Source organism: Molothrus aeneus, chromosome 6 (assembly GCF_037042795.1).
Source record: "Molothrus aeneus isolate 106 chromosome 6, BPBGC_Maene_1.0, whole genome shotgun sequence".
Classification (NCBI taxonomy): Eukaryota; Metazoa; Chordata; class Aves; order Passeriformes; family Icteridae; genus Molothrus; species Molothrus aeneus.
This window is the reverse complement of record NC_089651.1, coordinates 58,375,662-58,393,388: the sequence shown is the minus strand read 5'-3', so window position 1 is coordinate 58,393,388 and position 17,727 is coordinate 58,375,662. Positions and strand designations below refer to the sequence as shown.

Genomic DNA, 17,727 nt, shown 5'->3' with positions numbered 1-17,727 from the left:
CGGGCAGGGCTGGCAGCGGCGGCCGCCCCCTCCCCGGCGATGAAGGCGAGCCCCGTGGCGAGCGCCGCGGCGGCGGCGGCGGGGCCGGGGCAGGCGGCGGGGGGACCCGCGGGGGCGCCGCGGGAGCCCGATGCGCGCTGGCGGGAGAAGGGCGAAGCGGAGGCGGAGCGGCAGCGCACCCGGGAGCGGCTGGAGGCTACGCTGGCCGGGCTGGGCGAGCTGGAGTACCTGCGGCAGCGGCAGGAGCTGCTGGTGAAGAGCCTCCTGCTGCGGCGGCCGGCGGGAGCGGGGCCCGGGGCGCAGGGCTGCCGCGGGGAGCCGCCGGGAGAGGGGCCGCCGGCGCGCAGCCTGGAGGAGAAGTTCCTGGAGGAGAACATCCTCCTTCTGCGGAGGCAGCTGGTGAGCGGGGACGGGGGGCGCCGCGGGATGAGAGTGGCGAGCGCCGCGGGATGAGAGTGGCGAGCGCCGCGGGATGCGGGCGGGGAGCGCCGGGCGATGCGGGCGGGGAGCGCCGGGCGATGCGCGTCCGCTCGGTGCCCCCGTGTCGCTGTGACCCGCGGGTGTGCCCGTGTCGCTGTGACCCGCGGGTGTGCCCGTGTCGCTGTGACCCTCTCGGTGCCCCCGTGTCGCTGTGACCCGCGGGTGTGCCCGTGTCGCTGTGACCCGCTCGGTGCTGCCCGTGTCGCTGTCACCTTCTCGGTGCCCCCGTGTCGCTGTGACCCGCGGGTGTGCCCGTGTCGCTGTGACCCGCTCGGTGCCCCCGTGTCGCGGTGACCTGCGGGTGTGCCCGCGGAGAGGCGAGGAAGGAGCAGGGAAGCCCCGCGGGCGGCACCCCCGGCCTGCTGTCACCCGGCACGGGCCGGTGACAGCTCGGAGGTGGCCGGGTCGTGCCGGCGTTGTGCCCGTGGCCGCACGGTTCCCTTCGGGTCCCGGAGCCGGGCCGGCGGTGCCACTTCCATTCATGGCAAGAGAGGCGCCGCCGTTGCCATGAATGGAAGTTGGGACCCGCTCCCGGTCCAGCCCCGGGAGGAGGCAGCGGACGCTCGGGCACCGGCAGGATCGGGCCCGTAAAGAAGGGATGCTTTTGTTGGAGGACGCGCTTTGGAGCCGGTGTGGGAAGAGATGGAGGGCGGCATGAAGCGGCAGATCATTTTTCAATGAAAATAGCGTACAGCTGTGCCTGGCGCTCTTTGTGCGCGGCTCAGCATTTGCTTTCACCCAGGGAGAAGTTGGATTGCGTGATTTATTTCCCTGATTTTTTCTTTTCCCCACCCGCCGTTTTTCCTCCTTTCCTTTTTTTTTTTTTCCTTGTTACCCTTTTGGTTTAGTTAGGTTAGGGTTATTTCCCTTTTAAAAAGATAAAAATATTTTTTTTTCTGCTGAGAAGGGGCTGGCTGGCTGCCGAGAGCCGTAGTGAAGGACTACGGAATCATTACTCAAAAAAAAAAAAAAAAAAAAAAGTCGGAGATTTGTGGTAGCACTTTAATTTGTGCACTTGACATTGCAGATTGGAACCAGATGCGGCGCTGACTGGGGGAGGGGGCGTTGGTGGCAGTAGGTGGCGCAGCGAAGTCATCCCTTGAACCCATCACCTCCTCCAGCCTGGCTGCCAGCCAGCCCTGGCTCCCGCAGGAATGGGGGAGAAGGCTTGGGATCACCCCTTTGGTTCTCCAAAGGATGGCCTTAAACGCCAGCACATCTTCAACCAGTGCTTGCCAGTGCTTTTAGCATTTGCTCTCCTTTTGCCCAAGGCCAGGCTGGACAGGGATGTGAACAACTGGTCTAGTGGAAGGTGTCCCTGCCCATGGCAAGGAGGTTGGAACAAGGTGATTTCTAGAGTTCCTTCCAACCCAAACCCTTCTATGAATCTATAATTTTATGACTGGTCCACTCCATGGAAAAGATTATCCTGGATTTAATGGGTTCAGAACTAGTCCAGCTATGAGCATCAAAACTCATTGCAATGAATGTGTCAGAGCAGCCCTGGGTGACAGTCAATGATGCACTCGAAGAAACAAAAGTAGATGAACCTTCCTCCTGCCTCCTCCCCTTTCCCCAAAGGCAGAGCAATTAAAGGGTATGAAGCTGAACAGATGATGGATAAGCAACTGGGGGAAGCTGATTGTGTTGACCGTGGGTTAATGAGTGCCTTGCAAAATAATTTCTTATTGCTTATTTTATGCCATCAAATTACCTTCATAAATAGCCTTAAAATTCATCTCACAGCAATTTCATACAATTATAATGGGTGAAGAGGAAGAATTACTCTTCCTTCCTGCTGCACTGCAAAACTAATAAAAGGGCTGTGATCCCAGCCCTGGGAATCTCCCTCTCTGGATGGTGGACTCTAAGCTCATAATGTGCAGCAGAACAAGGCGGTTCCCACACCACAGGCTCTTGTTGGCAGAGCTGTTTGGTGCCATTGTGTGAGCAGATGTGATCTTTGAGTAACACCAGTGTGGTGGGGAACGTGCCCTGCTAGGCTGGCACGGCTGTCCTTGCCCGTTCCATGTGCACAGGTCTGCTTGGGCCCTATCACACAGTCCAGCTTTGTTCTTCCAGCTGTGCTCAGCACAGCCCATTGGTCTTCCTGAGCTGTGGAACATGCTCCTCACGCAGAACTGGCTAGAACAGGCTGGGATGAAGTGCCTGTGTAATTTTTCACTGAAGTATTTATCCAGAGCATCCATCTAAAATGTCAGGGCTTTGTTTGGTTTTTATATAAAAGAATATCGACAAGGTGTTTCACAAGGCTTAGATAGAGAAGTCTGTTGGTCCTTGGGACCCCTTCACATCTGCCCCAGTGAAGGAGCTGATGTTCTTTGTCCTCTTTTTTTGCAGAACTGCTTGAGGAGGAGGGATGCTGGGTTATTAAATCAGTTGCAAGAGCTGGATAAGCAAATAAGTGATCTCCGCCTGGACGTGGAGAAAACGACAGATGAACACCTGGAGACAGACAGTCGTCCAAGTTCAGGTAGGGGCAGTGCTCAGCAAAATCCAGCCTCCCCTGGGACCTGGAGTTAAACTGGCTGTAGATTTTAGTGCTGGAGTTTTCAGTACTGCAGCAGTAAATGTCTACATCTCGTTCACACTCTGATAATTAATCCCTACTAACAGAGTTCACTGGCCACTGAAAGGCTGCTGTTTGCTTCTTTCAGAGGAGCATTTCAAGATTAATTAGATTTTTTAGTGTTTGGGGCATTTGTTTTTTCAAGGCCACCTTCACATTAGTTCAAAAAGTTCTAATTGTCCTGTATATTAGGGAGGAGGCTGAAGGAAAAATGGTGAAAAGAAGCACCACCATCAGGAGGAGGATATCAAAAGTGGTCATACAGCCAGAAAGGCACATGGAAACAGACAATTTAATCCTCTATATATTGAATTTCATCTCATTCTAACTGTGTTGAAGCCAGTAAGTGGTATTTAACTATGGGGAGCCTTTCCTAGAGGCCCCTAGACCTGTTCTGAACACACTAAAAAGTGGAGAATCCTCCAACTAGCAATTGTTAAAGCCATTGCTAATTTCTATCTGAATCTGACTTGTTCCAGCACTGATATTTTTATATCCTTTTCTCCCCTGAAGAAAGGTCTTTTCTAATACCCAGCTTTTTCTCCTCTTGGAGGTGCTATACATTATAATTCTGGCTTTTATTTGATGAGCTAAACAGGTCAAGTTCTTGAAGTCATTCATTTTAAGGCATTTTTCCAAGCTCCTAAATAGCTTGGTGGCCTCTTTCCAATTTTTTAGCTTTGTTTTATGCATGCTGGATTCAAGGACTGGGCTCACCGTTCCAGTGTTTCTTACCAGGGCCATGTAGACTGCTGAAGTCATTTCCCTGCTGCTATTCATTAGCCTCTTTGTACATCCAACAATCTCATTAGCTTTTTTTTTTTTTTTGCCATATCATTAAGCTTGATTGAGCTGCTTTTCCACGCTGACTAAGCCCTTTCCAAGATTATTGTTTTCCAGGATGCATCCCCATTCTGTAGGCATGCTCTGCATTCCTTACTCCTAAATGAACAATTTAAATTTTGGTTGTGGTATGTCATTTTTCCTTGAGTAGTCCCAGTTTACTAGGAAATTAAATTTGCTGCATCTGCACATTATTTACCATTTTTCTTTTTTCTTGTAATCCACAAATATTATGTTTATCTTCAGAACTTTGAGGAAAGTAATGGATAGCACTGGGCCCAACACTTTTATAGTTAAGTAATAGTTGGAGAGTCTGGCTTGGAAGTATAACACTCTATTAAATGAGTGAGCTGCCAAACACAGCCTGGATCCTTGTTGCTAAAATCTGAAAATCCCTGAAAGGGTTAGAACCCCAACCCTTGTAAAGTTAAAAAAAAATTCCATATGCTGAGATAAGTTCTGCTGTTTTAAGTGCTTTACTTTTAAACAAAGTAAATTCATGGCAATAAGGATATTACTAAAGTGTTGGCTGTTTTTGGGGTGACTGAATGAAATCCCATAACTACTTGTGTTAGAGCAAGCCAACTCAAACACCAGCTTGACTGCCTTTCTAGGGACACAAATAGTAACTTTGTGTAGACATAACTAATATAAATCCAAACTCTTATTTTTATAGGGTTTTATGAGCTGAGTGATGGAGCTTCTGGATCGCTTTCCAATTCATCTAACTCTGTCTTCAGTGAGTGTTTATCCAGTTGCCATTCTAGCACTTGCTTTTGCAGCCCTTTGGAGGCAACACTGAATATCTCAGATGGACGCCCTAAATCTGCAGGTATAGTAAAAGCAGGTGGAATACATCATACTCCAGGAGGTGGCTTTGGCTTTGGAAATACTGCCTCAGGAGTACCTGGGTTGGATTAACCCTTCTTCCTTTCATGTGCCATATTGTGCTCTGAAAAGATCCCAGTGACTCTCACGTACGTGGGTCATGAGGCAGGACTGTTTGCCCTGCACTGCTCCAGCTTTGCACTATGAATATGTCACTCTGAACACATCAAAATGGCATGTGAAGATCTGGCAGCTGCTCTACCCAGCAGAGGGCAGTGGTACCTGTACACAGAAACACATCAGTCAGCTGATTTCTCTTTCTTTAGAAAAGCATTTTTAGTGAATAGCAATAATTAACGATAGCTCTTAGCCATGTCAGCATTAAAGTCACAGAGGAAGGAGCTGGCTACAGGTTTTAGGGGGTCAGGGCACACGTTTTTAGCAGTCATTTTGTCAATTCTGATGGTACTTGACCCCCGGGTGAGCGTGGTGAGGTGTGTCCTGCATTTATATAGTATAGACACATAGAACAGGCCAGGTATATTTTGTCTCTGTGGCAGAGAGTTGTGAATTTTCCTTGGACACCAGACTAAAGATGCAAGCCTTGATTTGTGGGATGGTTCATAAGGAAGGCCTCCTCTGTTCTCCAGAAGAGACTCTTCAATAGGGCTGCTGTGATCCAGTGTTACTGACTGCAGACATTTTCAAAAGCTTTAGCTCATTCTGGGCTAGGGAGGATGATTCCAACCACAGCATTTCCACTTTGCATTCTGCTCTTTAAGGTTAACTTATAGTGATTTGTTGTGAATCAAGGACAGAATAATTCATGCTCTTCTGTTTCTGAATTGGAAAAATGCAGCCTGGAATACATTCATTCTGAGATGCTGACAAGTCCTCTAAGTTTTCCTGTGAGCAGCTCGAGGTAATTTAGTGCTCCCCGTTGTAAGGTATATGTGATCTTCGTGTGCCATACATTAAAACAAAACAAAAAAAAAACACACACACAAAGAATTCCAGCTGATTGCATTGCTGGTTTTTTCTGTATACACCACAAAAACCTATACCTCTCATTATTCATACAGTCTCACTTTCAGGGATGAAATTTCACAAACTGACAAATTTCAAAAATATCTTTTTGGCAACATTCCTTGAAGCCAACATAGAATTTAGGAAATGCAGGAAAACTGAAAGGTGATTTGGAGGAAGTTTATGCTCTTAACTTCCCTGTTCATCTTCTCCTACTCATGCAGGAACATCATCTCTATCAGCAAATTTCATCAATGCCCATGAGACCTCTTTAAAATAAGCCTTAGATAAGTGATGAGCACTGAGCATTCCAATCAGAGTACCCTGGCTGAAGTTTCCAGCCCAAGGGCAGAAAACAGGACTGGCAGAGGATCATTTAGATTGTACCCCTACCCAAGAAGACAAGGGCAACTTAAGCTTAAAAAATAATAATAATTTAGGTGCTTGGGTGGAAGCCCTGCTCTTAAGGTCGCTTACCTCTCTAGTAAGCTCCTTAGCCATTAATTAGCCATTAAATCTGACTCATGCATCGTGAAATGCACTGGATTTCTCTGGCAGAACTCTCTTTACAGAGCCAAGGCTAGGATGTCAGCTGGATTGACCTGCACTCCTTGTACTTGTGTGAAAACATGAGCCTGTTTCCCATTCTTTAACCCCTTATCACTCAAAAGGAGCATCTGTAATTACTATTAGCATTGCTATAAATATTATTATAATAGTAGTAGTAACAATAATAAAAACAACAATAAAATTAAGTCTGGATTTTTTTCCTGGCCAGAGACATGCTTGAAAGAATCTGGAAGTGAAATTTGTCAATAAGCTACAAGAATTAATTTTCTCTTGTCTGTATTTTTTATGTTTCTCTTTGGATTTAAAATTCATATATGCTGAGGCCTGCAGAGAGTTTCACAGGTGATTGTGTAACAAATAAGAGACCCTTGCAGACTTCTGGGTGGCTTGAAAGGAAGATAGGAAGATCTTAACAACCTGGGCACAGGTTTGAAACCAATGTACATGTTCTCATTAGGGCTGTGATTCTTATTGTTTTAACCATGTTGTCCTAGTGGGGTAAATCCCACATAGATGCAGTGACAGGGAGACCCACACAAGGATAGTGCTGCTTTTTGTATTGCTTGAACAGCACCCCTGGTTGCAAAATTGCTGCTGCTGTAGTTAAAGCTTTGCATTGTGTGCCTAGATGGACCGGTGTCCTTGGCAGCACATTAAAAACGTAGCACAGCTGTCCCTGGCAGGCTCTCTAAACTCTCCTAAAATGCCTTTCAGATCTCATAGGCTGGATGGACTATAATAAGGAAGGCCAGCATGAGGACCAGACCGCAGGCTCTGTCTGTCGCTCTTTATCCACACCGCACTCAAATTCCCTCGATGTCGTTGCAGATGTTCATCCCAAGTACCAGTGCGATCTGGTGTCTAAAAACGGGAACGACATCTACCGCTACCCCAGCCCGCTCCACGCCGTGGCTGTGCAGAGCCCCATGTTCCTCCTCCCCGTGACTGAGAACCCCCAGCGAGAAGAGGAGAGGCTCGCTTGCGATCTGAGCGACGTTTGCACCCCATCCGAAACGGACTCGGGACAATCCGCCAGCGCCTTCCCCCCACAGAGCTCCTGGCCGGCTCCGTGCCCTTCCACCAGCAAGAGGATAGACAGCTACATCTTAAGCCTGGTTCAGAAAAAGACTCACGCAGTAAGGACTAACAAACCCCGGACGAGTCTCAACGCCGATGCCACCAAAGGGATCTTGAGGCATGGGAGCATGTGCGTCCGGCAGCCGGCAGCAATGGTGGCCCACGGCAACGTGGTGAACCTGAAGAGCTCCAAGCCGGTGTGTTTGCCACCCGGTGGGGCTCCCGCTCCGGACCACGCGGCTCCCTCCCCGTTAAAGCAGAGGCCAAGGGAGCCGGCTGGGGAGCAGCTGGAGACTAGGAAGGCCCCTTTGCCAGCAGCTTTCCCACCCGGCACAACAACGGAGCTCCAGAGCAAGCACCTGCCACGGGGCACCAAACCAGCACCGCCGGAGCTGGGCCGCAACACCGTGGGCACGGCCGGGGATGGCTCCAAGGAAAATGGCCAGCTCTTTGCTGCATCTCCCAAAGACACCGCAGGGAAGCCAGTGGTGCTGCAGCCAGAGAACAGGGTCAGCCAGCCTCCCAAAAAGATCCTGTTGAAGAGCAGCTTGCAGGCCGCTCGCTCCTCGTCACCAGCTGTGGAGGAGAGGCCTGCGCTGGATTTCAAAAGCGAGGGCTCTTCCTCGCAGAGCCTGGATGATGGGCTGCTGGTGAACGCCCAGTACATCCCGGCCCAGCAGCAAAGCATGAAGCTTCACAAAGGCACCCGCAACGTCAAGATTTTGAAAAGCTCTGCGTTGAAACACAGGTCCCACCTTGCCAACGGGGTGGAAAACAACTCACAGACCTTGAGGGAGAAAGCCAAACTGGTCGGCAAGAAGTGCCGCTTCCCCGAGGAGTTGGATACAAATAAGAAACTGAAAAAGCCCTCGTCGCGGGGGAAGAGAGGCGGCGGCCTGCCGCTGGAGCCGAGCCTCCCAGGCCGGCAGGCCGGCCTGCACAGATCCGCCCTCCGCTCCCATGGGCACGGCCGGGAGGTCGTGGTGGCCAAGCCCAAGCACAAGCGTGCCGACTACCGCCGCTGGAAGTCCTCGGCAGAGATCTCCTATGAGGAGGCCCTGCGGAGGGCGAGGAGGAACCGGCGGGAGGGCGTGGGAGTCTACTCACAGGTGCCCCTGCCCTATGTCAGCCCCTACGCCTACGTGGCCAGCGACTCGGAGTACTCGGCCGAGTGCGAGTCCTTGTTCCACTCCACCGTGGTGGACACGAGCGAGGACGAGCAGAGCAACTACACCACGAACTGCTTTGGAGACAGCGAGTCAAGCCTGAGCGAGGTGGAGTTTGTAGGGGAGAGCACGACCACCAGTGACTCTGACGAGAGCGGGGGCCTGATTTGGTCCCAGTTTGTCCAGACGCTCCCCATCCAAACAGTCACGGCACCAGAGCTGCATGAAAATGCAGCCAAGGCCTTTGTCAAAATCAAAGCCTCCCATAACCTCAAGAAGAAGATCCTCCGCTTTCGGTCAGGCTCCCTCAAGCTCATGACGACCGTCTAGTGAGGTGACTTGGTGGAATGTATCTGCTTCTGCTTTTGGAAGCAAGGTGCTTTTTTTTTGTACATATTTCCACAGATTTTTTTTTTTAATACAAATATTTAAAACTTAAGGTAAATTATGTCACTTGTCTTCAGAACTTGGGTGGATACTAGTGCCTTTTATGTGGAAATAAAAGACCGTTACACTTGTTTAAAAAAACCCAACAACACAACATTGCCATTTCAGTGGTGAACAGCCTCCAGCGCGTGGTGTCAGAAGGCTTTGAGAAAAGGCTAAAATGTTTCTGGGAATGGATCTTCCTTGCCTAGTTTTTCCAGTTCTGGGTCTTATACAGGATATCGACAGCTTAAGGTCATAAGTTTTTAGGGAATAAAGGGGAGGGAGTGAGGGTGTTTCTTAATGGTTTTGCTTGTCCTTTTCTGCTGCTGCTGTTGCCACATCTTGAACTTTTTCCTTCTGGTACTCTGGTCTGTTTTTTTTTCTTTTCTTGTTTATTCTCTTCTTAAAACACACTCCTGTCCTCCCCCAGCCTTCCCCCACCAGGAAAGGGCTCCTGTTCAATCTGTTCTCCAAGGTTAAGTCGCCTTCCCTGGAGTGCACTCTGCTCTGATCTCCTGGGAGTCCCACTGCGGGCGGCGGTGGTGTCCAGAGTAAACTGCAGCTGGAGCAGCTGACCAAGGCTTAGTAACTTCATTATATTGTGTAAAACTGCTTTTGAAAAAGAAAAAAAATACCCATATGCATGTCACGTGCATGAGTATCAGTAGTTTTAATATTCCTGTTGATGTCCAATTTACTGTACATCATCAATGGCTGTTTTTATATATATATATATCATTGTGTAAATTAATATAACACATCATATGCTGTAATAAACAGTCTGTTTTAATAATTTTTAAAGTTTGTTACGTTGGTGCAGACCTAGTCAGTGCTTTTATATTGGTGTTGTCACCACTTAGACGTCTCCTGATGTGACCTGATAACGTTCCTTGCATTTAGCCATGCAGGAAAAGGGGCAAGTTTAAAATGCTGCTGTGGATGTGACTTGTGCTTTGAGGGAATTGGCTTGTCATGGCTTCTCTTGTTCTTCTCATAGCTTGCATTTTTCCAAGGGCAAGGTGGGATTTAGGAGCTCAGAGTCATCTTCAGGTTGTTGCTGATGGGGAGCTCATGTTTCAGAGCAGATGGAAGTATAACATTAATCCTGCTCTCTGTCTGGGTGCTTGCAGACTTTGGTTGGTACAACACAGGGACAGATGGTTGGTTTCTGTAACCAAATCGATCTGTGGGACACAACAGGTGTCCCCATGGAATGTCCAGTAAGTGAATCCCCAAGAGCTGTGTGCTCTGGGAGCAGGGCTGGGTGGAGGAGAGCACCTCTGTGGCTTTGGCTGTTGGCTCTGTTACAGCCCTAGCAGGGTCATGGAAGGTGACAATTGGGTCACCCACTGGTCTCTGTCTCATTCCCTTGGGACTGGAGGGGAGTCTGGCAGCAAAGGAGAAAGGAGCCCTCCATAGGCAGCACTGCTTCCATTCACAAAAACCTTTGGAGCTGCCTGGTGGGAAGGTTGGAGGTTTTGGGCAGGTTGAGCTGGTTGCTGCAGGTTCATCTTCTGCTTTGGCATCCACAAGGCAATGGACAAACAACTGGAGCAGGTGCTGTGGCTGGTGTGGATTTCAGGGATATGTGTGCAGCCTGTCCATTCCATAGCAAGGCCTGAGCAGAGCTTTCCTTTGTGGTTTCTCTGTGTCCTTCCTGCTGTCACCCACCTGAAAGGCAGAGCAGGTTTTTTTTTTTCCCCAGGTTTCCTTGCATCACAAATGTGGGAAGGAAGGATCTACTCAGAATTAAACATCTCAGGGAGCAGTTTCTGAGACAGTGGGAACACTTTTCCTAAGAGGCACATTTTATTTCTTAATCTGCAGTGCAGTAAATCCCTATTTATAATGTCACATATTATTATTTTCTGATTTGTGGTTTGTTTGTTTGTTTTTATAAGGAGTGGAAAATCAGTTTCTGTAAGGGTTTTGCAGTAGATCACCAGGCTGTGGATTCAGTGACCCAGAAAGTCCTTGCACTTCCACCTCCCATGAAACAGCAGAAGCTGGAACTCTGGAACTCCCCTTATCTGCTCATAACTCTTCTATTACTTTATACATGGAAAAGCACCCTATATATATATATATATATATATATATATATATATATTGGTTTAGAATAATTCACCCAGAAATTGCTGGACAAAAGCAGCCACTACAGAGAGGGGAGAGAAGTAATGTTTGTTGTTAAATATGGCATTACTAAGCTAAGCAACAGCTTAAAGCCACCCCATTAATAACTGATGGGTGTTATATCAAACAAAGGGAATGTCTTGGGGAAGCTGGTAGTTTCTTTCCTAGAGTATCTCTTAATCATGCCACATAATCTCTCTTTGAGTGAGAAAAACATGAGCAAATCCCTCTAAATCTCCTCAAAGGTGTGGAAGAGCAGCAGAGAGGCTCCTCAGCCGTGCATTCTCTCTGGCTGTAAAGGAGCTGCTGGTGGAAAGACAAACCAATGCCCAGTGGCATTGGGATGATGAGTTTTTAATTGCAGTGCTAGAGCAGAATGCCTTGTACCAGGTGAGGGATGCTGGCTTTCCAAAGTGAGCTGCTGAATGGTTTCTTTTCAGAGAATTGAGTAAAAAAAGAAAATAAAATAACTGCCTAAATATCGCTAAGGCTGTATCAGCTGCAGCCACTGTATTCTGCATTCTCTTGTTGAATAGCTTAATACCAGACTTGGAAATGGGCTGATGGTATCTCCCTCTTAATTGCATCTGAGTCTTTTCAGTATGGGGAAGGAATTTTCCTTTTCTTACATGATTTAGGTAAGCATCCAGAATCCTTTATCCAGGCCTAGTTTTTTTCTATCAACACCCAACCCCCTCCTTTTTTCCTTTTTTTCCCCCCTTTTTTTTAATAACAGATCTTAACAGTGCTGGAAAAGTACTTGATATGGTCCCAATACACAACACACATTCTCATCTCTGGTTCTGATTTAGGAAACACATCTGAGTTAGTAAGTTTCTGCAACGTTAGGTTGAAAAACATCTGCTGTTCTTGGAGACCAGTTGAATATTTGGCACTTCTTTAAGCTACCTGGCTTTCCAGTGTATTTTTCATGATGTTCACTTTTTAATTATCCCCAGTGTTTATGGTTGTTTTTGGAAGTCTGAAGCGGGAACGTTTCATTGCACTGGGAGCTGTTTCAAGGTGGGGGTAGGTGGTAGAGGGGAGTTTTGGGATTAGTGTGCTCCTTATGTGCACAGGAGCATAAAGGAACTCGAGCAGAGCCCTTTGAGCTGGATTCCTTGTGGTTCAGATAATGCAGTGTTTCTGCACACCTCTGGAACCCCATCACTCCCACTGAGGGAATCAGCACCACACTCTGAGGGCATGAGTGTGTCCCTGGGCTGTCTCCCTTCCAGGAGCCTTTCTGGGTCTCTCCTCTGCTGCCTCACCCCAGCCACCAGCTGTGGGTCAGCAAATAAAGAACCAAGCTGTGTCTGGTGTGTGTGGGGTCAGGGAGAGGCTCTGGCCTGGTGCCCAGACGTCCCAACTGCGTGGGGCCCCTGCTGTGGCCCTCCTGCTTGCCGTGAGAAATCCAACGTGCCTGTGGAGCAAGGGCTCAGACAGCTGGCTCTGAGGGAAGGGAGGAGTGGAGAGTCCCATGAATAGAGTGGTCTGATCCTGGTTCATCTGCATTTCCACAAGAGGTGGGAAGAGGAGGTGTTGCAGCCTAACACCTCGCTCAGTAAGTTAGACTGCACTAAATGGAGTCCTCCCAGGGACTCTGCCTCATTTCTTCCAGAAAAATTGTCTGACCAAGCCCTGTAGGAACTGGGGACAAGAGATGAGCTTCCATTCCCCAGGTCTGGGTTTGGCCTTCCACAGCACAGCCCCTGCTTGCAGAGAGCCTGTAGGTCCCAGCCCTCTGCAGCTTTCCTGGGGCTTCAGCGGGAATCTGTCCATCCCTCACAAGTGTTCTGCTTTTCTCATGGCTTGGGGCTCATGCTGGATAGGCACTGAAAACAGATTCTCCACAGCAGTCCTGTGCCTTCAGTAATCCAAAATCCAGTTTTTGGCTCAGAGGAAGGTCAGGCACTCCTCAGGTGGCAGCCAACAAAGTGAGGGACCTGCACCCCTTCCTGTCACAAAGGACAGCAAAGGCTTTGATGAGCAGTGGTGGCTACTTGGCAGGTGACTCACCACGCTGGGCATGGCTTTCCCCAGGCACGTGGCTCTTCTTACACGAGGGAGCAAGGACATCTTTGAGGAAGCAGAGACAGCTAAATACATTTTTAATAGCTAACTTCAGAGTATGTACCTTTGGAGTAGCCAACAAAAATCATTATGACTGAGCTGCTAATACAAAAAACTGAACCTTTCTCAGTTTAACATTACAGAAGGAAAACTGTGGTGGGAAACAATTGATGCTGGAGCATGTCCAGAGAACGGTAATGGGATGAATGGAAAGACTGGACTAGAGCAGAAGGATTGAGAGAAGTGGCTGAGGGGGCTGGGAGCCTCAGCCTGGAGAAAAGGAGGCTTAGGGGAGACCTTATCAACCCCTACCACTCCCTGAAAGCAGGATGGAGCCAGGTAGGGTCGATTTCTTCTCCCAGTTAACATACAACAGGACATGAAGAAATGGCCTCAAGTTGCACCAGGAGAGGTTTAGATTGGATATTAGGAGAACATTCTTCACTGAAAGGATGTTCAGGCAGTGGAACAAGCATCCCAGGGAAATGGTGGAGTCACCATCCCTGGAAGTGTTCAAAAAAAGTGGCACTTGGGGACTTGATTTAGTGGTGAACAAGGTGGTGCTTGGGTTAAGAGTTAGGCTTGATCTTGGAGGACTTTTCCAACCTTAACTGTTCCATGATTCTATGAGTTGCTTTGGGGTTTGAAAATTCTCACAGTTCTGGAATGAGGGGAGATACATGAAAACCAGGGGGATCTATTTAAAAGGAATACTAGAAAGTGCTTTTGTACACAGCAGGGAATTTGTTTCTGCTGGAAATAGTGAGATGGATGTAACATCAGCAAGTTCAGAGGGAAAGAGAAGGTAGGGATGGATGCTCTACCAATGATTGTGGATGCCAGGAAGAGTGTGAGGTGACTGGACTGTAAACAGTGGCCAGGCTTGTGTGCTCCTCCTCAAGACTGTCTTTTCCTGCAGCTGCTGAAGCACCATTAGCTGGGGGAGATGCCCCATCCTGCTGACCCAGCAGACCATTTCCTGTGTTCCTCTGATCTTGAAGTAACTAATGGGAGTTGTCTATGCAATTGAATTTTCCTCACTCTAATATTTATTAGTCTTTTGCCCTCCCAACTTCTGCTGAAGGCCAGTTTTGCACTGCTTTGCCAAGAAGTTCACTTTCCACGCTTGGCTGATGGTGACATGCATTTATCCAGGCTATGGACACATGGTTTTGGTCACTCTTGTTCTCTGGCACAATAAATTTATCCACCCTTTCAGGCAGGCACTCTAAATCCTCTGTTATGGTGAACATCATCCCCTGTACCACAAATACAGTCATGGACACAACCTGTGTGTGTTCCTCATGACTTCAGTCCATAAATGAATCTACCTTGGGAGTCACTGTTGGGCAGCAGTTTTACACCCTGCAGTTGTTATAAACTGCAGGAAAAGCTGGTGACCTACAAACCAGAACCATCCTAGAGCCTGAGTGCCTCCACTGCTCTTTGCCTTGGGAATTTGCTGTCCTTGGGGAGTTTTTCTCTTCATCTGACTGTGTCTCCACTTGTGCCTTGGTTTGCAGCAACAGAGCAGGCTGGAAGTGTGTACCATGGTCATATCCACTTGACCAGTTTTGGCTGGGGCAGCAGAGCAGTTCTGGAGCACACTGGTAGAACACTGACCAGGGCAGGGCAAATGTGTTTCCCCCTGAGCAGGGATCTGGGGATCCGACCCAGTGATGGCTGCCTGGAACAGCATCCAGTCAAAAAATATGGACAGGCTTGGTCCAAATGACACTGGGGACCAGACTAAGTCTAGGCTGAAGTAAACACTTGAACTTTGTACATTGTTCTTGTGGGGCCCTCAGTTTGTGGGGACCTGAGCCTTTCATGCTGTGTGACTTTTTGATGTAAACAGAGCCTCTCTCTCAGTTAATGGCCTTTGTTTCCATGCTGTATTCCTTTAAGATCAATAAAGTGTATTAATATTAGCAACTTGATTTCACTGAGCCAAGCTCTGAAAATCTGGATTTTGTTTGTTTTAAAGGAGTTGTAAGTCCTGGAAACTAAGACTTCCTTGAAATACTGAAGGAAAACCCGTATGACTTGGACTCTGACCTCATGATGGGGTTCATGCCATCAGGCTTTGGAAGTAAATTGTTTTATCCTCCCTTTAAAAGGCCAAGTCTTCTGTGGTCAAGGGGCAGGAAGCTGGAAAATTTGCAACCTGTTGAAAAATGTGTTCCCTGTGTCTCCTTATGAGCTTCATGCCCTCAGAAATGAGATTTCCACAAAGAGGGGAGGTATGAGGTACAGGTAGGAGAAGGACCTAATCAATCTTAATCTCTGAAGTGCTCATGCAGTAAGTGTTTAAGCATGTGATTAAGCCCATTCTTACTCAGCCAAGCATTTCAGCACACGCTTTGGGGTGAATTAAGCATGTGCTCAGGAATGCTGGATCAAGGTCACTAAGCTTTCCAAGAGTCCCATGCCTGTTTGTACAAACTGTCCCAATGACTTCTTTTGGCTCATGTTGGAAGGAACTCCCTGCTCTTCCTTAAAATCCAGACTGAAATTCCAGTTTCACCAGCCATGAACTGGATTCAAATTGTTAATTTGAATTTGGGAGAAGCAGTGCCTTGAGTCCTTGATTTAAGCAGTAATAGCAAGGAGAGCTTTTAAAGGAAGAAATTAATTTTGTTGTATTTGAGGACACAGAGATAAAACCATTTCAATTATCTGAATAAATATGCTTTGTGCTCTGTATCAGTAGCAGGACTTTGTGTAAACCCTGGGAATGGCACTTGGGAAGGGACAGAATGACCCTTTCTGTATCCACTCCCTTCTCTTCCCTTGGATGCCCAGGTAGAGCTGGGAAAATGAGGCAAGCACAAACACCAAATGTGGAGGGTCTGGAGCCCCACTCATTCATCTGCCTGGCTAATCCAACTTTAATCCCAGTTTCAGGCAGTGAGATTAGCAAAACAGTAGGATCTCTGGGCTAGAGAGCAGAATGAGAAAGCAGAGAGGGTAACTTTGCCTGGCTTCAAAGGAAAGATGAAGTAACTGAGCAAGCAGTGGAGGCAAGGGAATGCTCAGAGGTTTGCCTTCTCTTTCCAGACACATTATTTACAGTGGGTTGGTTTCCTTTTGGAAGGGCCCTGTGTAAAAGGAGACGTTCCCAGCCTTTCTGAGGGTTAGACCTGTATCACATTGCAGTTTTCTCTCCTGGCCTCTTGACTGACATGATTTCCTGGAGTTGCTCTCCTCTGGGGAAGGTGAACTCAGGAAAGAGTAGGTGTTTGCTAAAAATCCAGAGTCCTGGAAAGCAGAATCATGGTGATGGTCTCCTCATTCTAGACCTAAGGTCAGTCCTCAGTGCTGCATCATTCTCTGTATCTCCCAGTGCAGGGCAAGGGCTGGGAAAGGAGTGGGAGAGGAAATCCATCAGGTTTGATAAGAGAGAGGTCTGTAAATCCTGTTGGAGCAGCTTGCAGAGGAGCAACAGGAGCTGTGCCAGGCGAGCAGCCATCCCACCTGGTGGGCAGTGAGGTCAAGGGCAGGGCTGGCCACTGACCTGGATTTCCTGATCCCTGCCTTTGCTTAAGCCACCTTCCTGCCTCCAGGCCACAGCAGACAGCGTGTTCATCCTGCTAAGTGTTTCCTTTACTGCTTTTTTTTCTTCCTTGTGAAATAAATTGTGGCTTGGCATTAAAGCCTGAGTGCTGAATGAAAGTGAAGTTCTGGCTTGTTTCTCCTGTCAAACACCTCATGAGAGTGTTTCCCTTGATGTTCAGTTGCTTGGAAGGAAGAGATGTGATCCTCTTCTCATCTGCAACATAACCTTTTTTTTACAGGTGTCTTCTGAGTGGTTTGTATGGCACAACAAACACATGGAGGTAACACATCACTGTCTTCCACACTGTGGGACCCCCTGCAGCAGCCCTATATCTGCACAATCCACAGCTACCCCAAAGAATTTTTCTCTGACAGGAATATCAGGATTGGGAGGTTTGGATCTGACTGATCCCACCTGAAGCCCATCAGGGTTTAGGGTGAAGATGCTCATGCAGGGAGAGGAGGAAGCACACTCAGAAGTGTTTATTATTGCTGCTAAATGACAAGCTCCCTTTCCTTCCCCTCCCCTTCCCTGCCATGGAGATAGGGATCTCTGCTGTGGTTCCTGCTGCTTTCTTTTCCCTGTGTTGATCCATGGTGAGACTTGCTGCCTTTGAAGGATGGTCTGAGCCCTGAGAGAGGCTTTTATTGCTGAGCCACTGACATTTGATTCAGAGCATGTGCCTTCCCCTGGGCCCATTGCAGATGCCCACTATCACCCTGGGTAGGTTGCTTGGGCTCATGAAGATGGTAATTATTCATTACAGAAATATGAAACAAACAATTAATTTCATATTTAACAACAAATAAAAAGGCAAGTGGAGAGCTGTGTTTTCTTTCTGTTGTGTTCCCACCCTTTATTAGCTACTCAACACAAGCATCATAATATGGACAGGAAACACAGCAAAGTAAAAATAATAAATCACCCTCCCTAAATGTATATCAGAGTTAACA

General features: G+C 48.0%; 1 protein-coding gene across 2 annotated transcripts; it reads left to right on the top strand.

Moving 5' to 3' along the window:
• Positions 1–39: 39 nt before the first annotated feature.
• DACT1 (dishevelled binding antagonist of beta catenin 1) lies at positions 40–9,802 on the top strand. Of its 2 annotated transcripts, XM_066551707.1 has the most exons (5): positions 40–399; positions 2,842–2,974; positions 4,590–4,745; positions 7,052–8,956; positions 9,440–9,802. In XM_066551707.1, exons 1-4 carry the CDS (start codon positions 40–42, stop codon positions 8,908–8,910), a joined length of 2,508 nt encoding a protein of 835 aa, XP_066407804.1. In that variant the 3' UTR covers positions 8,911–8,956; positions 9,440–9,802. The 2 variants fall into 2 exon arrangements, with proteins under 2 accessions (XP_066407804.1, XP_066407803.1); XM_066551706.1 differs by having other exon boundaries at positions 7,052–9,802.
• Positions 9,803–17,727: the final 7,925 nt, after the last annotated feature.